This window comes from Cetorhinus maximus, chromosome 26, assembly GCF_964194155.1.
Source record: "Cetorhinus maximus chromosome 26, sCetMax3.hap1.1, whole genome shotgun sequence".
NCBI lineage: Eukaryota > Metazoa > Chordata > Chondrichthyes > Lamniformes > Cetorhinidae > Cetorhinus > Cetorhinus maximus.
Genome location: NC_135904.1, coordinates 7338508 through 7362475, shown reverse-complemented (window position 1 = coordinate 7362475; position 23968 = coordinate 7338508). Strand labels below are relative to the sequence as shown.

Here is a 23968-nt window from a genome sequence, read left to right as displayed (position 1 = left end):
GCTATCATTTATTACGAGAGGGATTGAACATAAAAGTAAGGATGTTATGCTTCAGTTATACAGGGCATTGGTGAGACCGCACCTTGAACACTGTGTGCAGTTTTGGTCTCCTTATTTAAGGGAGGATGTAAATACATTGGAGGTGGTTCAAAGGAGGTTTACTAGATTGATATCTGGAATGAGTGAGTTATCTTATGAGGAAAGGTTGGACAGACTGGGCTTGTTTCCACTGGAGTTTAGAAGAGTGAGGGCTGATTTGATTGAAGTATACAAGATGCTGAACAGCCTTGACAAGGTGGACGTGGAAAGGATGTTTCCTCTTGTGGGTGAGTCCAGAACTAGGGGGCACTGTTATAAAATTAGGGGTTGCCCTTTTAGGACAGAGATGAGGAGAAATTTTTTCTCTCAGAGGCTTGTGCGACTTTGGAATTCTCTGCCTCAGAAGGTGGTGGAGGCGGGGTCACTGAATATTTTTAAGGCAGAGGTAGATAGATTCTTGTTAGGCAAGGGAATCAAAGGTTATCCGGGTTAGGTGGGAATGTGGAAATCGAAACACAAGAAGATCGGCCATGATCTTATTGAATGGCGGAGCAGGCTCGAGGGGCCGAATGGTCTACTCCTGTTCCTATTAAGTTCTATATGATAGCAAGTTCTACATTCTGACCATTCTCTGGGGAAAGGTGTTTCTCCTGAATTTCATTTTGGATTTATTAGTGACTATCTTACATTTATGGCCTCTAGTCAAGTGGAAACATCTTCTCCACAGCTACCCAGCCAAGCGCCTTCATAATTTTGAAGACCTATAGTAGGTCACCCTTCAGTCCTCTGGTTAGATGTATTTATATAAAAAAAAATGAGACTGAATAGCTGAGGCACAATACAAGTTCCAATGCTCAGTCTCTGGTCCGGGATGAGAGAGCTGCTCCCGATTCATTTCCACATCACTATCGAGTGCTCCCCACTGTGTGCAGTGAAAGCAGTCTGCCAACCCTGTCCGAGCAGGATCACATTTGAGGAATGACCACAAGGTGGGCAGCAACACCCTTTGAACCTCTCTCCAAGCATGAGTCAAAACCTTCAGGAGAGACGGGGGGTAATTGGCAAAACAATTATTAGCTTTTCTGAGCTCAGAAATTAAGCAATTTCCTCTTTAATCATTGGCACAGTGATATTCATTATCTCATGCAAGTTCTATGTTTGGAAGTCATTGCCTGCTGTTTGACTTAAACCCTGTCATAAGCAGTTGGACGGAGTAATGAAGTGCTTCCCACTGTTCTAATTCCGTGGCTGTTATTGCCAGCACTTGGCCTTCCCACGAGGCATGAGAGGGGATGGGGTGATTGGACGGGGATTACCAGGTTGCTCGTGTGCCGTATGCAAAGTGACCTGCTTTGCCGATTGCCCGTCATTGCCACGCAGGAGACAAAGGAAACGTGGAGACGTCTGCAGGGCCAGGAATCTCAAAATGGATGGCATGCTCCGGTACCCTACTGACACGCAGCCGGGCACAAGTCTGCTGATATGTGCCATCGCGCCACACATTGGCAGGACGAAGAGCTGTGGGAGCTGTGAAGCATTAGCAGCTTAACTTGCACAGAGATAAGAGAAGGGGAAAAACTGAGAAGCAAAGAAAAACAATGGATTAAAAAGAAATCTGTGCTGAATTAGCGTTTCAGAGACCCTGTTTACCAGTCAGTACCACTTAAAGGGGCTGTGTCTTTCCCCGTTATCTTATGAAGTGAACATTTATGTTTTAAGGTGATAATTCATGGTTGAGTTGCATCTGTCTGATCGATGGTGGCCAAAGACTCCTGTTGAATGTATGAAGTGAATGCTACATGTATTACGATTGTATTGAAGCACCTCAGGGTGCAACACGGGCCAGAATCTTTCCCTCGTCGAGCGGGCTGAGCGGGAGTGGGTGGGGACCGCCGCCCGCGATCAACTCTGCTCCTCGATTTCAGGCGGGTGAGCCAGTTAAGGCCGGCCCTGCGTGGATCGCGAGCGGCAGCTCTCAGCGCTACCTGTGCGGGCGGGGGTGGGGGGGAAGGGAGAGCAGGCCTGGCGCCGCATACGAAAGAGTCCTTCAATCTCCCTGAGACACGGAGCTGCTGCAGAGAGATCGAAGCACTTTTAAAAATAATTTAATAAAGACAATAAAAATTTAATAAAACATGTTTTCTCGAGTGACTGTGTCACCTGAGATGGGCCATGTTTTTAATTTCAAAATAAAGTTTTTATTTAATGTGTATTAGCTTTAGGAAACCTCATCCTGCTTGGCCTTTTTGCCTGCCCCCCAACCATTAGTGTAAATTTCAAGTTAATGGCCTTAATAGGCCTTTCAATTATTGGCGGGTGCACAGCCGATTCCGGCGCCCACCCGCCAAACGAAATATTGCCTGAGTGCGCAACTACGTCGGACACACGCTCAACGCCATCGCGCGTCATTTTACGCTCGGGCGTGTCAGGCATGCGCCCACACGCCGAACGTAAAACTCTGGGCACGATCTATGTAGATAACTTAAATGCCATTGCACTGTCTGACTGTCTGTAATGACCATTTTAAAATGTCTGTAATGTTCATTGATTGTATTGAAGCACCTCATGATCTATGTGGAAAACTTGAATATGATTGGACTTTTGGTGATGGTCATTTTGTTAGTTCCACTCCCCTCCTCTTTCCATGTAACCCTGCGTGTCAGAACATATGAGCGTACAAATTAGGAGCAGGGGTAGACAACTTGGCCTTTTGATCCTGCTCCACCGTTCGATAAGATTATGACTGATCTGATTGCGGCCTCAACTCTACTCTCCTGAATTAAGCCCCCCTCCCCAACTAACTCCCTTGTTAGTCAAGAATCTATCTACCTCTACCTTAAAAATATTCAATGATCCAGCCTCCACCGCTCTCTGGGGAAGAGACTCATGACCCTCTGAGAGAAAAAAATTTCTCCTCATTTCCACCTTAACTGGGAGATGCCTTATTTTTAGATCTGTCACCTGGTTCTCGTCTCTCCCTCAAGGGAAAACAACCTTTCAGCAGTCATCCTGTCAAGTCCTCTCAGGGTCTTGTATGTTTCAATAAGATCACCTCTCATTCTTCTAAACTCCAATAGACACAGGCCCAACCTGTCCAACCTTTCCTCGTAAGATAACCCCTCATTCCAGAAAACAGTCGAGTGAACCTTCTCTGAACTGCTTCGAATGCATTTAAGTCCTATCTTAAATAAGGAATTCAAAATGTACACAGTCCTCCAGATGTGGCCTCACCAATGTCCTGTACAACTGCAGCATAACATCCCTCCTTTTATATTCCATTCACCTTGCAATAAACAACAACATCCCATTTGCCTTCCTATTCACTTGCTGCACCTGCAGACTAACTTTTTGTGATTCATGCAACAGGACACCCAGATCCCCCTGTACCTCTGAGCTCACATGGAGCTGCAGACAGGTCCATGCGTGTGCTCATAGATGGCTCAGACACGGCAATTGGAAGCTAGAATGCAGCTGCCCCATTTTCAATGATGAACATTAGTGGCAACCTGCTCCACAACATTCGGCCATTCAGTTCAAGTCAGAACAAATGACTACTATAGGCAAACCCTTCTTCCAGTAATGTCCCACTTACAACTCAACATACAGGAATAGACCAGTTGGCCCCTCAAGCCTGGCCCACACTCTCAATGCCTGGAGATTTCTTCCACAGCACTTTCCAAATGTACAAACATCACATTCACCAAGACAGGGACGGCCCTCTGAGTCACACCAACCTGACTTGGACTTAAATCCCCATTCCTGCACTGTTGTTGGGTCAAAATCTTGGAACTGCCTAGCTAAACAGCACCGTGGGAGTAACTTCACCATACGGGCTGCAATGGTTCATGGTGAAGGCCCACCAGCACCTTTAGAAGGGTCACAATGGATCAGCTTTAAATTACTGACAATGCCCACATCTCAGAAAGGTTATTACAAGAAGAGTCAGCAAAGAGCCAGCTGAATGTTACACAGAGGGATTGTAGGATTTTTTTTCTCTCTCTTTGGTTGAGTGAAAGGTGTGTTTATATGAAGTGCTTGTTTATTTAAGATTTCAGGGGAAGGTGCCCCAGTTCACATTGTGAAAAGCAGCCGTGATTTTCACAAGATAAAAGCAAAACACTGCGGATGCTGGAAAATCTGAAACAAAAACAGAAAATGCTGGAAAAGCTCAGCAGGTCTAACAGCATCTGTGGAGAGACAACGAGTATAAAATCCATCACATTTCCACTTCTCTATAGCTCTGAAGAAGAGTCATACGGACTCGAAACGTTAACTCTGTTTCTCTCTCCACAGATGCTGTCAGACCTGCTAAGATTTTCCAGCATTTCCTGTTTTCGTTTGTGATTTCCACAAGCCAGTTTTGCAGTGTAAATGGTGTAACCAGGGCACAGGTAACTTTCTCCTGTGGTTCCAGCCACTTACGTGCCAGTGTAAAGGTGACTTTGAGAAAGAAAGTCTAGGCCCTAAACACTGGAATTCTCCTCTAAATCTCTCCACAGCTCGACCCCTCTCCCCTCCTTTAAGACGCTCCTTAAAACCTACCTCTTTGACCAAGCTTTTAGGTCACTTCTCCTAATATATGGCTTGGTGTCAAATTTTGGTTGATAATACTCCTGTGAAGCGCCTTAAGATGTTTTACTACATTACAAGTGCTATATGAATGCAAGTTGTTGTTGTTGCTTTAATACTTGCTTTAATACTTTGCACAACCTCAAGATGTCCCAGAGAGCTTTAAGGCCAGTGAAGTACTCTTGAGGTAGTCACTGTTGTAATGTGGGGTAACCCTGCAGCCAATTTGTGCACAGCAAGATCCCTCAGATGGCAAAGAGGTAATGACCACACAGCTTGTTTTACTGATGTTGGCTGATTACCTCCACCACTGAAAGTGGACAGAGGTAATGTTTTCAGCCCTGTTTGTACACAATATATCTCAAAAACTAATGGATGGATTTCAATGGAACTTGGTGCACAGATAGGGTATGGCCCAAGGAAGAACTGATTAGTTTTTTGCAAAGATGCAAATCCAGATCCTGGAATTTTCTAAAGGATCTGTTAACATTAGGGTGAGTTGACTTTTTTTTTAGAATGATGTGGATTGTTTTATTTAGAATGCTGTTGATTGTTTTAGAGTATTGTGGATTATCTCAGCTGCTGTGGTGGAATTTGTCACAGGTGACAAAATGATGAACAGAGTTTTCAGAGCAGGTTGTTGGATGTGGATAGGTCTGAAACCTCCTCAGTGAGATGGAAGCTCTTCATAAAGAGATTTCTTTTTTCAGTTCGCCATTACAGAGCATCGGCCAGGTAGGGAAAGCCTCAAGGAAGAGCTGTGTGATTGTAATAATGTTTGCGTTAGCAGTGTGGCAGAGGTATGCGCTCTACTGCATGCTGTCTTCCCCTGTTTTCAACTGTGTCACTCAGTACCCCAGGACTCCCCTTGTCATAAGTAAGTATCTCTGACAATGACTCTAAGCATTACCATCCAGGCAACACTTGAAATAGTAATTTAAATAATAACATTCCTTATCACCCTCTTCTATAACTAAAGAAAAGGGTGAAGGTGCTGCAAATGGACTTGAGCAGTCTTGGGTAAGGAGCGCACAAATTCCCCCAGGAACCCCCTGCTTCTCGCCCTATACAGTGACCTCTGCTGGAAAGTGTGCATGTGGAAGTCAGGTGGGAACAAGACCTTCCCAAGGTTGAATAGCCCGCCAATATTCATTGACTATGCTCTCACATAATCAAGGGTTAATTGAGCAAGTGTTAAATACGTGCATGACGAATGAACTTCATTATCTGCTTGTGGCAAATGTAATGTTTGTCAGAGCGTGAATGTTCACTTGAGATAGCTATGCAATGCAGTGTCCAGGGGAAGGGCTGCTTGAAACTGAATACATGCAAACATAGCAGGAGGGGCAATTAATCTTCTTTCGAAACAAGGTACAGAGTAGATAAAATCTCTGGCAGAGCAGTCTCTACAACAAGAATGCCACTTAATCTGTCAAACCTGTTTTTCACTGATCATTCGTTAAATTCAGGTCACAGCCATTAAATACCTGAAACTCACCTAACTGAATCCAGTAAGCAAATTACGGCAATAACACTGAAACAATGTTAAACAATGACTGCGATAATATCATTACAGAAATCCAATCCAAGGAAGAGCCAAACGATGTATGTGACTCAGTTACACAATTTGCCACAGGCCTGTAATTTATTATTGTAAAATTCTTAAGATAAATGATGGATAATAAAAGTTGAAAATTGCATAGTGGAACTGGAGAAGATCTATTCAGTTTCACAGTCAGCTGCAATATCGCCCCTCTGGGTGCGGTGGTTTATGGGGCTTCCATTGCTAAGGAAGTGCACATTTTGGAAACGCCCTTCAATGTTCTGCTACTGTACTCCTGGATCAGAAAGAATTTGTGATGAGGCACATCAAAACATTCTAAGTGCTCTCATCCCAGTCTCTTGAATATCTCCAATTTTAATCACTTCAATATTGGCAGTTGTGCCTTCAAGTTGCCTTTTCTTTCCTTTATTGTTTTATGGGGTGTGGGCATCATTGGTAAGGCCAGCATTTGTTGCCCATCCCTAATTTCCCTTGAACTGAGCGACTTGCTAGGCCATTTCAGAGGGCGGTTAAGAATCAACTGCAGTGGGGTCACAGGTACGCCAGTCCGGGTAAGGATGGCAGATTTCCCTCCCTAAAGGGCATGAGTGAACCAGATGGGTTTTTAGAACAATCAATGATAATTTCATGGTCACCCTTACTGAGACGAGCTGTCAATTCCAGATTTATTAATTAAATTTAAATTCCACCAGCTGCCGTGTCCCCAGAGCATTAACCTGGGTCTCTGGATTACTAGTCCGGTGACATTGGCATTTACACCACCATCTCCCCAATAAAGCAGCACAAACTCCCATGAACTAAATTTGAGCTGTGACTTGTTCAGGCAGAGGAACTGAACAGCCTGCAAAGTCAGCTGACTGAAAATTTGGCAACAATGGGATCCTAAGCTAGACCCTAAGCCCTGGAATTCTCTATCTAAACCTTGCTACCTCTCTGGCTCTCTTTCCCCTTTAAGACGCTTCTTAAAATCTACCTGATCAAGCTTTTGGCCATCTGTCCTAATATCCCCTTATCTGGCTCGGTATCAAACTTTGCTTCATAAAGCTCCTGTGAAACCCTTGGAAGTTTTATTATTACATTAAAGGAGATATTTAAATACAAAACAAAAACCAAAAATACCTGGAAAATCTCAGCAGGTCTGGCAGCATCTGCGGAGAGGAAGACAGTTAACGTTTCGAGTCCGTATGACTCTTCAACAGAACGAAGGAAAAATAGAAAAGAGGTGAAATATAAGCTGGTTTAAGGAGGTGGGTGGGACAAGAAGAGCTGGATAGAGGGCCAGTGATAGGTGGAGATAACCAAAAGATGTCACAGACAAAAGGACAAAGAGGTGTTGAAGGTGCTGATATTATCTAAAGGAATGTGCTAATTAAGGGTAGAAAGCAGGACGAGCAAGGTACAGATAGCCCTAGTGTGGTTGGGGTGGGGTGAAGGGATCAAAAAAGGCTAAAAGGTAGAGGTAAAACAATGGATGGAAATACATTTAAAAAAAAAATCTATATAAATTATTGGAAAAAACAAAAAGGAGGGGGAAAGTCGGAAAGGGGATGGGGATGGAGGAGAGAGTTCATGATCTAAAATTGCTGAACTCAATATTCAGCCCGGAAGGCTGTAAAGTGCCTAGTCAGAAGATGAGGTGCTGTTCCTCCAGTTTGCGTTGAGCTTCACTGGAACAATGCAGCAAGCCAAGGAGGGACATGTGGGCATGAGAGCAGGGTGGAGTGTTGAAATGGCAAGCGACAGGGAGGTCTGGGTAATGCTTGTGGACAGACCGAAGGTGTTCTGCAAAGCGGTCACCCAGTTGCGTTTGGTCTCTCCAATGTAGAGGAAACCGCATTGGGAGCAATGAATGCAGTAGACTAAGTTGAGGGAAGCGCAAGTGAAATGTTGCTTCACTTGAAAGGAGTGTTTGGGCCCTTGGACAGTGAGGAGAGGGGAAGTAAAGGGGCAGGTGTTGCACCTTCTGCGGTTGCATGGGAAGGTGCCGTGGGAGGGGATTGAGGTATAGGGGGTGATGGAGGAGTGGACCAGGGTGTCCCGGAGGGAACGATCCCTACGGAATGCCGCCGGGGGGGTGAAGGGAAGATGTGTTTGGTGGTGGCATCATGCTGGAGTTGGCGGAAATGGCGGAGGATGATCCTTTGAATGCGGAGGCTGGTGGGGTGATAAGTGAGGACAAGGGGTACCCTATCATGTTTCTGGGAGAGAGAAGAAGGCGTGAGGGCGGATGCGCGGGAGATGGGCCGGATACGGTTGAGGACCCTGTCAACCACCGTGGGTGGAAAACCTCGGTTAAGGAAGAAGGAGGACATGTCAGAGGAACTGTTTTTGAAAGTAGCATCATCAGAACAGATGCGACGGAGGCGAAGGAACTGGGAGAATTGGTGGACAGTCTATCACCAGAAATTGAGACAGAGAGGTCAAGGAAGGGAGGGAAAGTGTCAGAGATGGACCATGTGAAAATGATGGAGGGGTGGAAATTGGAAGCAAAATTAATAAATTTTCCAGGTCCAGACAAGAGCATGAAGCAGCACCGAAGTAATCATCGATGTACCGGAGAAAGGGTTGTGGGAGGGGGCCTGAGTAGGACTGGAACAAGGAATGTTCCACATACCCCATAAAGAGACAGGCATAGCTGGGGCCCATGTGGGTACCCATAGCCACACCTTTTATTTGGAGGAAGTGAGAGGAGTTTAAGGAGAAATTGTTCAGTGTGAGAACAAGTTCAGCCAGACGTTGGAGAGTAGTGGTGGATGGGGATTGTTCGGGCCTCTGTTCGAGGAAGAAGCGGAGAGCCAGAAGACCACCCCAGTGGGGGATGGAGGTGTCGAGGGATTGGACATCCATGGTGAAGAGGAAGCGGTTGGGGCCAGGGAACTGGAAATTGTTGATGTGACGTAAGGTGTCAGAGGAATCACGGATGTAGGTGGGAAGGGACTGGACAAGGGGAGAGAGAATGGAGTCAAGATAGCAAGAAATGAGTTCCGTGGGATACAAGTTGCTTTTGTGGAAATTGCTATCGGAAATTACAACACTAATTTTAGATTCTGTCCTTTTGTTAGGAAGTTCATTTTGGGTAAGTAGGGCTAATAGTGAGAGTCATCTGGAAACCTGATTTTAAAGTGATGTGGTCACAATAGCATTGAGTAAGACAGAGAATCATGATCATGAGCTTGCTGAGAAAAGTTTCTTTAGGATCATGTGGAACTTTCCTTAAGCGAGAGATAAAATTGAGCAGTTTGTAATTGTTTGTTTCACGCCTAATTAAAACAGTCACTCAGCAATTCCGTCTGCTAAAAAACAGAGAACGACGGGGTGGATCCTGACAGTGTGGAATGGTGTAAAACAGGTGATTGCGAGTTGCAGGCTGATTTTACATCTCTGCAGATGACCTCAATGGAACTAAACATCAGGAGTGACGTAGAATGTGCTGCCAACGTGTAATTGCTTGTTTTATCTAATTGTGCAAAGTCGAGATATATCTCAGCGTGTGAAATATATAAATTACACAGAAATGATTAAACATTTCCTGGTGATAACCTCACTGATTGATGTTCAGTACCAATTATCTTGTAAGTTGTAAGTTGTTGAGCCCTGGGCAGACCCAGATTCAACCCCTCGTCTGTGCTGAGTTAGCTGAGGCATTGGCGTGATTCTACATTACGCCACTATAGTCCTAAACGGGGGAGGGAGGGATCGATTGGGGCTCTCACTGTTCATTACTCTCCTGGGCTCTTCCAGTGGATGTTGTATGAGGACAAGCTGTGAAGGACCCCCTCACCCCCAACTCCAATTAGATCATCTGCTGAGATGTATGGTCCTCTTGGACGGTGATAGGCACTTGTGGTTTTGTACCCAGTGAGCAGTCAAAGGCAGCAGCAGGCGTTAGGGATGTAAGCTGGTGAACAAAGAACAATTAGTCGCTAAAACAAAAGAAAAAAATGGAGGTGCATAATTATATTTCAGCAGTTTCTCTCATTTCCACTCCTTATGACATTAACTATCACTTGGCTGTTCCACAGCTTCAGGATGGAAAAGAGCATCTCAAGGATGATTCTCCTGAATCCCCACTTCTTCCCAATAGGGAAATAAATCCCTGGCATTCTGTTTGACCCTTATGGCTCCTCACAGCGGACAGTCCAGATCAGGCAATCGTGAGCATAGCTTTCATCTCAGAATCTTGCGGCAGAACTCCAGTACTTGATGCCACATCACGGAACTTTATTCAAAATCTACCTTCTAATATTGTAATAGGAATATTGGCATTCTGCATAGGATCAAATGGATAAAGAACCTCCTTTACTCTTGCGTTGTGGTGACTTCTTTTCTATAGATGTATCGTTTCTGGCAAATACTTTGTAAGATTAGGTTGTGCTATGTGTATTGTTAAAGATCGTAGGGAGCAACACAGTAACAGGAGGAGGCCATTCAGTCCTTCGAGCCTGTTCTGGTTGTCAGTTAGATCATGGCTGATTCTATACCTTGACCCCATTTACCTGCCTTTGCTCCATATCACTTCATACCCTTATCTAACAAACATCTATTGATCTCAGCCTTGAACCATTTACAGAGAGAGTTCCAGATTTACAGTTTATGTGCTTCCTGATTTCACTCCTGAATCTAACTTTAAGGTTACACCCCCTTGTTCTGGACTGTCCCACCAGTTAAAATAGCTTATTTACTCCCTCTCTTAGCTACCACATTAAAAACAGATTTTCTTCACTCCACCATTGGAGGCCATGCCTTCATCCATCTAGGCCCTAAACTTAGAACACCTTCCCTAAACCTTGCCACATCTCTTCTCTCTCACGGCCTTTAAGATGTTCCTTAAAACCTACCTCTTTTGCCCAAGCTTCTCGTCACCTGCCCTAATATCTCCTCACATGCCTCAGTGTCAAAATTTGTTTGCTAATGTTCCTGTGATGTACTTTCAGACAGTTTACTATGTCAAAGATGCTATATAAATGCAAGTTGGTGTTGTTGATTAGATCGCCCCTCAATCTTCTATAGTCAAGCCAAGTTTATCCAACCTGTCCTCACACCTGCGTCTTTTTAGCCTCGAGACTCGTGCTGTAGCAGGTCCCCAAATGGAAAAGCTGTGGCTATTACCTTAATTCATTTATATTATATTGACTTCTATTTTGACTGGGTGACTGTCTCATATGTACAGGGATTCCCATGTTCCATAGGAACTATCACCTTTAAATGGGAGATGAAAGACTGCAAGGCAAATAGAAGGCATCAGTAAAGTGCAGGATAAATGCTCATCCACAGGGACATACTGGGCTGGGATCCAGAAGTCTCCCTGCAAATTAGCCAGAACAAGCCAAAAGAATCTAAAAGTCTGGAGAGATTTTGTTTTAAAAGGATTTATTGCTTCCAGATCTCTACTGGGTGTGTTTGCATTTAGTGTGAAGGAAAATAGAAAGAATTTCTCGTCAGAAAATAGAAGCAGCTATGGATGAAAACTTGAGAATTACAAGACGTGCCCAATGATGGTATTGGATTATTGGTACTTTGGTCTGAATGAATTCTTTACCGACTGTAAACGTTCTCTGCTCTTTCTCCTCAATGTACCCCCATCTTTCTGATTTGTTCTTGTGATGTGACCATGGCTGGCTAGGCCAGTGTTTTTATTGCTCATCCCTAATTGCCCTTGAGAAAATGGAAGTGTACTATTTCCTTGAACCTCTGCAGTCTGTGCCATGTAGGTATTCCCATAGCGGTGGTAGAGAGGGGATCCGAGGATTTTGACCCACTGGCAATATGTTTCCAAGTCAGGATTGTGTGTGACCTGGAGGGGAACTTGCAGTGGCGGTATCCCTGCTGAGTTTGTCCATCCAGGCCAGGGGTGGGGAACCTACGGCCTGTGGGCTGGATCCAGCCCATTGCTCATTTTCATCTATCCCGCATCAAGATGTCTAAAACCATTGATCCATAACAGTAGCGCCTTCAAAATAGCATTTATCATTATGGTTACAAATTTGCTTTGGGCATAAGGGTCAGCTAAATTACTATAATCATATTTAACAATATAATATTCAAATTCAGCCATTGCATTAAAACAGCAGGTGAGTTGAATGTTTCTGTATTCTCTCTAAGAAAACTAAATTAAGTTAATTTTTATGTGTGTGTGGCCCACAACTGATTTTGTCTATGTGTGAATGGCCCATGATAAGAAAAGGGTTCCTCACCCCTGATCTAGGCAGTAGAGGTCATGGGTTTGAGAGGTACTGTCAATGAAGCCTTGGCAAGTTGCTACAGTGAATCTTATAAATGGCGCATACTGCTTCCACAGTGTGCTGGTGAAAGGGGGAGTGAATGGTGAGATAAGAGTGACTGCCCTTGACCTCAAGGCAGCATTTGACCAAGTGTGGCATCAAGGAGCCCGAGCAAAATTGAAGTCAATGGGAATCAACAGGAAAGCTTCCCAATGGCTGGAGTCATAGCTAACACATAGTTAGATGGTTGTGTTGGTAGAAGCCAATCATCTCAGCCCCAGGAAATCACTGTAGGAGTTCCTTAGCACAATGTCCTTGGCCTAATCATTTTCAGCTGCTACATCAATGATCCTCCCTCCATCATAAGGTCAGAAGGCATTCACTCTTGGCAGGACATGGCTCCACTGATACTGCCAAACCTCTTGGGCCTGACCTTGTTCTCACCTGACTATCCATACACATACACTTTCCATGGTGGTCAGAAGCAGGACTCTGACTGATGATCCACCTCCCCCGTTCCAGGAACTAACTAAATTAGAGACAGAGGGTGGAATTTAATGGGGCCCGTTGGAGCAAGCATAATGGCGGTGGGGTGGGGATGGGAGAATTGGGTCGAAATACTTGTGACCAATTCCCGGCATCAGGTAAACTCTCCTGAATTTAGTGGGGCGTGAGTGTGGGAAGGGCCCGACATGGGAATCCTGCCCGCTGGTGGCAGGATGTCAATTAGGCCCATTAATGAGTCGCATTAAGCCAATTATCCCTGACTCCACCAAGATTTAATGGTGGGCTTAGGGATTCAGTGTGACTCACACGTGTCTCCTGTTGCTCCCAAAGACCACTCAGCAAACCCTAATGGGTTTGCCAGCAGCCTATTAGATTCTATATTTCTATAAACTAAACTTCTATAGATTCTGGAATGGTGCCTGCAGATTTGAAGGTAGCAAATGTAACCCCACTATTTAAAGAAGGAGGGAGAGAGATAACAGGGAACTTACAGATCTACTAGCCTGGCATCAGTAGTAGGGAAAATGCTAGAATCTATTCTAAAGGACGTGGTTAACTGGGCACTTAGAAAATAATGGAGGGATTAAGCAGAGTCAACATGGGTTTACGAAGGGAAATCATGTTTGACAAACCTGGTGGAGTTTTTTTGAGGATGTTACTAGCAGGAGAGATAAGGGGGAACCAGTGGATGTGGTGTACTTGGATTTTCAGAAGGCTTTCCGATAAGGTCCCACACAGGGGGCTAGTAAGCAAAATTTGAGCACATGGGATTAGGGGTAATATATGGCATGGATTGAGGATTGGCTAACGGGCAGAAAACAGAGAGTAGGAATAAATGGGTCATTCTCAGCTTGGCAGGCTATGACAAGTGGGGTACAGCAAGGATCAGTGCTTGGGCCCCAGCTTTTACCGATCTATGTCAATGATTTGGATGTGGGGACCAAATGTAATATTTCCAAGTTTGCTGGTGACATAAAACTTGGTTGGAATGTGAGTAAGATGCAAAGAGGCTTCAAGGAGATTTGGACAGGCGAAGTGAGTGGGTAAGAACGTGGCAGATGGAATATAATGTGAAAAAATGTGAAGTTATCCACTTCGGTAGGAAAAACAGAAATGCAGAGTATTTCTTATATGGGGAGAGACTGGGGAGACTGGGGAATGCTGATGTGCAAAGGGACCTGGGTGTCCTTGCTCTTAAGTCACTGAAAGCTAACATGCAGATGCAACAAGCAATTAGGAAGGCAAATTGTATATAAGCCTTTATTGGAAGGGGATTTGAGTACAGGAGTGAGGAAGTCTTTCTGCAGTTGTATTGAGCCTTGATGGGACCACACCTGGAGTATTATGTGCGGTTTTGATCTTCTTACCTAAGGAAGGAGACACTGGCCATAGAGGGAGTGCAACAAAGGTTCACCAGACTAATCCCTGAGATGGCAGGATTGTCCTATGAAGAAATATTGAGGAGATTGAGCCTATATTCTTCGTGGAGTTTCGAGGAATGAGAGGTAATCTCATTTAAGTGTACAAAATACTTATAGGACTCAATAGAGTGGATGCAGGAAGGATGTTGCCCCCGGTTGGGAGGCCTCGAACTAGGGGTCACAGTCTCAGAATAAGAAAGAGACCATTTAGGACTGAGAGGAGGAGGAATTTCTTCAGTCAGAGAGTGGTGAATCTTTGGAATTCGCTATCCCAGAGGGCTATGGAAGCTCATTCATACATGAGTATGTTCAAAGCAGAGGTCAATAACATTGAGGGATACAGGGATAGTGTGGGAAGATGGCATTGAGGCAAAAGATCAGCCATGATCTAATTAAGTGGCAGAGGAGGCTCGATGGTAACCGAATTTGTTTTTTATTCATTCATGGGATGTGGGTGTCGCTGCCTAGGCCAACATTTATTGCCCATCCCTAATTGCCCTTGAGAAGGAGGTGGTGAGCTGCCTTCTTGAACCGCTGCAATCCACGTGGTGTAGGTACACCCACAGTGCTGTTAGGGAGGGAGTTCCAGGATTTTGACCCAGCGACAGTGAAGGAACGGCGATATATTTCCAAGTCAGGATGGTGTATGGCTTGGAGGGGATCTTCCAGATGGTGGTGTTCCCACCTGTCTGCTACCCTTGTCCTTCTAGATGATAGCAGTCATGGATTTGGAAGGTGCTATCGGAGGAATCTTTGTGATTTCTGCAGTGGATCTTGTAGGTGGTACTGCTGCCACTGTCTCGGTGGTGGAGGGAGTGAATGTTTGTGGAAGGGGTGCCAATCAAGCAGGCTGCTTTGCCCTGGACAATGTCAAGCCACTTGAGTGTTGTTGGAGCTGCACTCATCCAGGCAAATGGAGAATATTCCATCACACTCCAGAATTGTGCCTTGTAGATGGTGGACAGGCTTTGAGGAGTCAGGATTGAGTTACTCACCACATGATTCCTAGCCTCTAACCCATCCTTGAAGCCGCAGTATTTATATGGTTAGTCCAGTTCAGTTTGTGGTCAATAGTAACCCCCAGGATGTTGAAAGTGGGGGATTCAGCGTTGGTAACGCCATTGAATGTTGAGAGGCAATGGTTAGACTTTCTCTCATTGGAGATGATCATTGCCTGGCACTTGTGTGGTGCAAATGTTACTTGCCACTTGTCAGCCCAAGCCTAGATGTTTTGTACAGGATTTGTTGCATTTGGACATGGACTGCTTCAGTATCTGAGGAATTGCAAATGATGCTGAACATTGTGCAATCGTCAGCGAACATCCCCGCTTCTGACCTTATGATGGAAGAAAGGTCATTGATGAAGCGGCTGAAGTGGTTGGGTCGAGGACACTACCCTGAGGAACTCCTGCAGTGATGTCCTGGAACTGAGATGATTAACCTCCAACAACCACAACCAGCTTCCTTTGTGCTAGGGATGAATCCAACCAGTGGAGGGTTTTCCCCCTGATTCCCATTGACTCCAGTTTTGCTAGGGCTCCTTGATGTCACACTTGGTCAAATGCTGCTTTGATGTAAAGGGCAGCCACTCTCACCTCACATTTGGAGTTCAGCCCTTTTGTCCATGTTTGAACGAAGGTTGTAATGAGATCAGGAGCTGAGTTTTCTTGGCGGAATCCAAATTGAGCAAGTTATTGCTAAGCAAGTGCCGCTTGATAGCACTGTTGATGAGCCCTTCCACCACTTTACTGATGATCAAGAATAGACTGATGGGTGGGTAACTGGCCGGGTTGGATTTGTCTTGCTTCTTGTATACAGGACATACCTGGGCGATTTTCCACATATCCAGGTAGATGCCAGTGCTGTAGCTGTACTGGAACAACCTGGCTAGGGGCGCGGCAAGTTCTGGAGCACAAGTCTTCAGTAAAATTGCCAGAATATATTGTCAGTGCTCATAGCCTTAGCAGTATCCATTTCCTTAAGGTGTTTCTTGCTATCACGTGCAGTGAATTGAATTGGCTGAAGAATGGGATCTCTGACGCTGGGGACCTCTAGAAGAATGGCCTATTCCTGCTCCTGCATTTCTATTAGGGATGTCATTCATTGCAAATACTCAGGGCCAGATTGGGGGACCCAGCATCAGAAAGGAGGGGATGGGTGTGCCACTGAAAGCCACCCTACTGCCCTTGCATTTGACCCCACTCACCCCCCTCTCCCATCCCGCTTCACCCTGGTCACTGTTGACCCCTTCACCGTGACTCCCATCACTCACCTTTCTCCAGGGATCCAGCTATGATCCCTGGTAAAGGCCTCAGAACATTACTGGTAGCAGCCACTGCTCCTGGTATTGCTGCTGTCAATGAGAGCTGCTGGCCCCTGATTGGACGGCAGCTCACGGTGGCAGGATTTCCGTCTTGCTGGGGTCTTGGTCACGTGGAAAGCCCAATGATGGCCAGTTAAGTGCCTGACTGCTCTGAAACAGCATCAGGCCTCCTGGACAGAAGGGGCAGAATTTTGCCATCGGGCGAGCACGGGGCGGGGCCCACTCGCCGACGCGTAAAATGACGCGGGGTGATGTCGGGTGGAACCCCCGACGTCATCTCGCCCCATTTAAATTTTCAGGAAGGCGGGGGTGCAGCAAAATCAGCTGCGGGCCCACCGACCTGTCAATGGCCAATTGAGGCCATTGACAGGATAATTTAAACAATTAAAGGATCTGCCCGTCCAACCTTAAGGTTGCGGGGCAGGCCAGGAGCCCTAGCGGCAAATAGAGAAAACATGAAACCTCATCCACTGGCGGGATAAGGTTTCATGCAGGGTTTTAAAAATTTTAATAAAATTATTCTGAAAATTATGAACATGAGACATTGTCACATGAGGGGGACATGTTAGGGACATTTTTTTTTCTATTTTTAATATTTTTCAACGTGGAAGCGATCTCCCTGAGGCTGCACTTAGCCTCAGGGAGGTGTGCGCTTTATCATGCGCATGTGCGAAAGAGCACACTCTCGCTTTTGGGGAATCCCTCCCCCCGGCTCACACAGGGAGCGCATAGCGCTTCCCGGCGGACGTCACGCTGGGCGGGCCTTAAATGGCCCACCCACGTAAAATGGCAGCGGGGCCTGCTTCTCCGGCGGGGATCGGCTCCCTGCCCGCTGGAGATTGGGTCGGGCCCACCCACCCGACAGGCAGAAAACTCTGCCCGTGGGATATGGGGCTCCCGTCAGTTCCTCAATAGGTGGGGGAATCGCCGGAACTAAATTCCGCCCAAATCTTAAAATTAGAGGCAGGCCATTCAGGAGCGAAATCAGGAAGCACCATGTCACACAAAAGGTGGTAGAAATTGGAATTTTCAAGGCTTAAATGAATGGTTTCAAAGGGAAAGTGGCTGGGTACTTGAGAGAAATAAACTTGCAGGGCTATGGGGGACAGAGCCAGGGAATGGGATTGATTGGATTGCTGAACAGATAGACTCGATGGGCCAAATGGTTTCCTTACATGTCTTAATGGTGCTCTGATTCTATCGGAAGGTTTTTGTTAGGTATGTGCGCTAATGGATATGGAGCAAGCACAGGTAAATGGAGCTGCGGTACAGATCAACCATTGGCTTAACTGAATAGTAGAACAGTCTCTGAGGGGCTGAATGGCCTGATCCTGCTCCTAATGTTCCTAATTTTTGTCCCATCTGGGATCAGCACAGCTTGGGTATGTGCCACTAAAATCAGCCTGCTCAGCACAGACCAGCCAAATTTGGGATTGTTGGACCTGTGGGGTTCAATGATGTCCTCACCCACTGGGCCATTGTGTCAACTGAAAACAAAGGATTAAAGACATTCCTGGGACCAGCTTCATTGCCAAGAACTGAATCACCACAATGTCCATTTGAGCTTGTTAGAAAATGCACTGGCAATTTAATACATGACGGTTATAAATTGTGGGCGGACTTTAAACTAGTCTTTGTGTGGCTCTCTGTTAGTATCTGAGAAACAGTTGAACTATTAATTTACATTCTCTAGTCAGTCACTGATCGGCTGCCTTGACATGACAGTCAGCTCTGTGGAAAAACTGAGATGAATACTTGAAGGAAGAAAGAGAAAAAAAGTCACAATGAATTGCTCTGGGAGTGGCTTTTCGATCAAAAGTTAAAAATGTCTCTGGTACTTGCTTATATCAGTGTTGCTAACGCAATGGCACATGTGTGTGCTTTCTGTTGCTTCCTTAGACCAGATGTGCTGCAGCTACAGTTAAGTGTGCGAGAGGAAACTGATGTGAAGGACCTGGAGATCGGGCTGCTGAGGTAGGGAGGGAGATCGCAGAGGGGCCATTGTCACCAGCACGCGTTCGGCCGGTCTCAGAGGAAGCGGATACATTGGGCGGGGACGGCAGAGTAACTTCAGGGATGCTGAGCCTAAAGTTACCTCGTCTGCTCAGCATTAATCAGGTGCCCAAAGTAGGTGAAATTTTAACCTGCCATTTCTGTCTTGCCTTTAACCTCTTTTTGTTGCCCTATTGTGTTACAATTATAAATTCAGCTTGTAGTTTTATACCAAAGTGCTTTAGACATTTCTAGCCACGGCAACGAGTGAGATTATTTTTCTTTCATCATTAAAAGGCTGCTGTTATTTATGACCTTAATTGCCTGTGTGTGACAGGGACGAGAACAAGAAAGCTTCTGGGAATTGGAGATTATGGAGAATTAAGTTCTTGTTTTAATGCTCGAGGCTCCCCACCCTCTCAGCTTGGACTCGTGACCCATGGGGCCCACCTGAATTAAGAGCCGTCGCACTCGTGGCTCTGCATCACTTGGTTGGGGTTTTTTCTGGGTCGTGCTCCAAATTTGCCAACCTCTAGATAAACAAAACAGAAAATCGTTTTCGAGCCAAAGGGTAAAAAGTGGAATGAAGTGCTGTTGTTTATTCCCAACACACTGCTGGAAGAAATGATGCGCACATTACTCCTCTGAGACTTTAAAAGTAGGGCAAAAAAAAAAATCTGCGCCTGAGCAAAGGTCACCTTACGGAAAACAATAGCATTTTGCAGCCCACGTTATGGGGCATCACGTTAGCATCTCTGCAGGAGCTGTCACGATTGCTGGGGTAGACCCCCTGCCACGTACAAGGCCCAGGTCCAATCCCTGGCTCATTCTCTTATTGATCTCAGTCTCGATGGCCCCTGCACCTCTGGATTCAGGAAGGAGAAGTCACCCAGGGCTCCTCGTTGCTATCAAGGGGCCATAAATATAAGAGAGTCGCTAGTAAATCAAACAAAACATTCAGGAGAAACTGATTTTACCCAGAATGCTAAGAACGTGTAGAATGTCCTACCACAGGGAGCCCAAATTCAGATCACAGAGATGCACTGACAGGGAAGCTATGTAAGCACATGGGGGAAGAAAAGAATAGAAGGACATGCTGATAGGATTTGAGCATGGGAGTTCAACTGCAGTAAGACATCCTTGCCCCTGTACTCAAGTCCTCTTGCAATGAAGGCCAACATACCATTTGCCTTCTTAACTGCATGCTGCACCTACATGTTTGCTTTCAGTGATTGCTGTAAAAGGACACCCAGGTCCCTTTGTACATCAACATTTCCTAATCTATCACCATTTAAACAATACTTTGCCATTCTGTTTTTCCTACCGAAGTGGGTAATTTCATGCTTATCCACGTTATACTGCGTCTGCCATGTATTTGCCCACTCGCTCAACTGTCTAAATTGCCTTGAAGCCTCTTAACACCCTCCTCATTGCTCACATTCCCACCAAGTTTCGTGCCATCAGAAAACTTGGAAATATTACATTTGGTTCCCTCATCCAAATCATTATTATATATTGTGAATAGTTGGGGCCCAGACACTGATCCCTGTAGTTCTCCACTAGTCACCACCTGTCGCTCCGAAAAAGACCCATTTATTCCTACTCTCTGTTTCCTGTCTGCTAACCGACTCTCAATCCATGCCAATATATTACCCCTAATCCCATGTGCTTTAATTCTACACACTAACCTCTTATGTTTGACATTATCAAAAGCTTTCTGAAAATCCAAATACAGCACATCCACTGGTTCTCCCTTATCAATTCTGCTAGTTACATCCTCAAAAAACTCCAGTAGGTTTGTCAAACATGATTTCCCTTTCATAAATCCATGCTGATTTTGTCCAATTGACTTTGCCTAATTTCTAAGTGTCCTGTTTTCACATCCTTTATAATAGACCCTAGCATTTTCCCTACTACTGATGTTAGGCTAACTCATCTGTAATTCACTGTTTTCTCCCTCCTATCACTCCCTTGCTTATCAAGAATCTATCTACCTCTGCCTTAAAAATATTCAAAGACATCCCCACCAAGCTTCCATTGCCTTTTCAGGAAGAGAGTTCCACAGACCCACGACCCTCTGAGAGAAAGATTTTTGCCTCATCTCCATTTTAAATGGGCAACCCCTTATTTTTAAACTAGTTCTAGATTCCCCCACAAGAGGAAACATCCTCTCCATATCCACCCTGTCAAGACCCCTCAGGATCTTATATGTTTCAATCAAGTCACCTCTTACTCTTCTAAACTCCAGCAGATACAAGCCTTACCTGTCCAACCTTTCCTCATAAGACAACCCGCCCATTCAGGTATTAGTCTGGTAAACCTTCTCTGAATTGCTTCCAATGCATTTACACCCTTCTTAACATGGTGTCGAGCTTCTTGAGCTGCACTCATCCAGGCAAGTGGAGAGTATTCCATCACACTCCTGACTTGTACATTGTTGATGGTGGACAAGCTTTGGGGAGTCAGGAGTTGAGTTACACACCTCAGAATTTCCAGCCTCTGACCTGCTCTTGTAGCCACACTATTTATATGGCTGGGTCCAGTTCAGTTTCTGGTCAATGGTAACCCCCAGGATGTTGATAGTGGGGGATTCAATGGTAATGTCATTAGATCTGCTTCTACCAATTATTTGTGCTTTTTTTCCAGCTGCATCCAGGGTTGCCAATTCTAAAAATAGCACCAGTTTCACTGCCTAGGGGATGTTTTATTCATTACTGTCAATTCCTTATTGGCAAATGGTTCAAACATTGATCCTAAGGGAACTGAACAGGGTGGATACTTAAAGGGAAAGCCTTATGGGAAAGACTAGAACTAGGGGACACAGTTTAAAAATATGGGGCCTCCCCTTTAAGGCAGAGATGAGGAAAATTATTTATTTCAGAGGATTGTTATTCTGTTGAATTTTCTTCCCCAGAGAGCAGTGGAGACAGGGTCATTGAATATTTATAATGCTGAGCTAGATAGATCCTTGACTGATAAGGGAGTCGAAGAGGTAGACAGGAAAGTAGAGACCACAATCAGATCAGCCATGATCTTATTAAATGGCAGAACAGGCTCAAGGGGCCAAATGGCCTACTCCTGCTCCTAATCCGTATGCTCGTATGCAGGTCGTGTTGTTATTTTATCTATGCAAATGCGATACTTATTTAATAGTGCTAAAAATGACAAGTTCAACTTATATTGATTTAAACTTAAACTGCATGATGTAACCGGGGAGGTGAAGCCGTTAGACTGTGTGGATCCTGCCCCAGTCCTGGTCTCAGTGGGAAAACAGTCGGGTATTCCCGATTGGAAGGGAGGAAAAATCAACTTTAAAGGACGAGGCATTCTCAGGATTCTGACAAACTTCTATTTATTGCCCTTGTCTTGAGAAGGTGGTGAGCCTTCGCTTTAAAGATTGTACAGTTGAATGGCTTTTTGGGTCGCTTCAGAGTAAGTTGCCAATATATTCCTGGAGGTTTCATCACATGACCTTCCACCTTCCATGGTCCTACCCAGTCAAACAGCCCCTTTTCCCTCCATTTCCAGTATCTTTACAACAAATACCTGTAAACAAAAGTGTTCAAAGAAACACTGTTTTCTTAATGGCCCTAAGATTTTTACCCAGTGGTGTTCTAGAGATTAACCTTCAATTCCTTGAGACTCTGGTGTTGCCAAACCAGCTTCAGAGAGCATTAGGAATCAACACTGCAGTGTGGACTAGTTTCACAGGTAGGTGGGACTGTGTAGAGGAGCACAACCCCTTTCCATTAGTCATTAGTTGGGCTTTTGCAATGATCTGACAGTTTCAATGCTCATTTCATTCAGGTGCTAACATAAATCACTAGCTTCATTGAATCAAATTTCATACCTGTCTGGTGTAAGAGTTTGGCTCATATCCATGAGTTACTAGTCCAATGCCACAGTGACTGCACTGAGGTACAGGGTTGCCAATTCTCCAGGATTGTCCAGGAATTCAAGATTAATCTCCTGGGCACAGCTAAAACAAACTCAGCAGAAAGGTCAGTGAATACTACATGTATCACAATTGTACTGAAGCACCTCAGAGTACAGCATGATCTATGTAGATAGCTTAAATATCACTGTACTGTCTGAGTGCCTGTAATGACCATGTTGAAATGTCTGTAATGTTCATTGATTGTATTGAAGCACCTCATGATCTATGTGGAAAACTTGAATATGATTGCACTTTTGGTGATGGCCATTTTGAAATGTTTTGTAATGTTCTTTCAGATATTTTTGAATAAAGTACATTTTTCCAAAAAAAGAAAGATCGTAGGAGCAATAAAAATAGGTACTTTTTCACATTTTCTTCCAGCACTTTAATAACTGGGGCTAAAACCGAGGAAGAGAAGCTTTTTTGATCGGGTGAGACAGTTAGAGGTGGGTAGGTAGGTGATGGAACTTCCAGGAAGACGTCCATTCAGAATTCACAACAGTGCTACTGTACTGCAAGCTAATACACTGTAACTCCAGAGGCCTTCCCGGACTTCCCTCAAATCCTTGCAGCTAGTTCAGAGTGTAGAGATAGGAACAGGTTTCTAACTCCCTTAGTTCTGGAGAGGTCAGGCGGAAAAACTGGCCAGGCAAAGCAGTTGACTTTCCAACAGATTTGTAAAACCCTCCAGATTTCTCCTAATCTTAAACCCGGGTTCAGTCAACGACGGTTAATTAGACATTTGAAGGTGTCTCAATGTAGTGGCCCCAACTCTTCATGTGTAGGTTGTGCATACCTGGAATTTCAAGCACACAAGTAAATGCGCTTGATTCGCAGCTGGTGAAATTCTCTGCCCGGTAGTTTAATGGACAGGAAATCACATGGGTTGACAGTTAACTGCACTTCTCTCTGTGCCCAACTTCTTAGTAATAACTGCCACTTAACACATGAAACCAGAAAATGTGCTCACTGAGTCGCTGCGTATAAGCAACAGGCTTACGACTCAAAGGACGAGCATCTCTTGAGTTGTCAAGGGGGAAAGCTTCAGGGCTGTTACTCCACTCAGCGATGTTGCAGCTTCCCCTCAGATACTTTAGAAGATAAATGTCTTTCTTGATAACACTTTGTCCCTGTGATTTCCTGGTGTCTAACGGCTGGGGTTGGGGGAGTGGGTGGTGGTATCAGAGAGGAATTTTCCAGGCTTTTACGCCTCTCCAAGGATGTCTACAGATAGGGCGGGGGAGAGGCTGGGTGATTGGTGGGAAGTGCCTTGCCAGAGGCTGGGAATCCTGCGGCGAATAGCTCACCTCCAGCCTCCCCAAATCCTGTCCACCATCTGCAAGGCACAAGTCAAGAGTGTGATGGAATACTCTCCATTGGTCTGGATGAGTGCAG

The 23968-nt window shown here is 45.1% G+C and overlaps 1 protein-coding gene across 3 annotated transcripts in view; it reads left to right on the top strand.

The window, feature by feature from the left end:
- Nucleotides 1-23968, top strand: part of paqr5b (progestin and adipoQ receptor family member Vb) — a 92477-nt gene that overhangs the window by 33853 nt on the left and 34656 nt on the right. For 2 of the 3 annotated variants that reach the window (XM_078530046.1, XM_078530045.1), the window contains exon 2: nt 18544-18771. In XM_078530046.1, the coding sequence (XP_078386172.1) occupies nt 18721-18771 (51 nt within the window). In that variant the 5' untranslated portion in view covers nt 18544-18720. Of the gene's footprint in view, nt 1-5243; nt 5344-18543; nt 18772-23968 lie in introns of those variants that run through there. The other variant, XM_078530047.1, reaches the window with a different exon arrangement.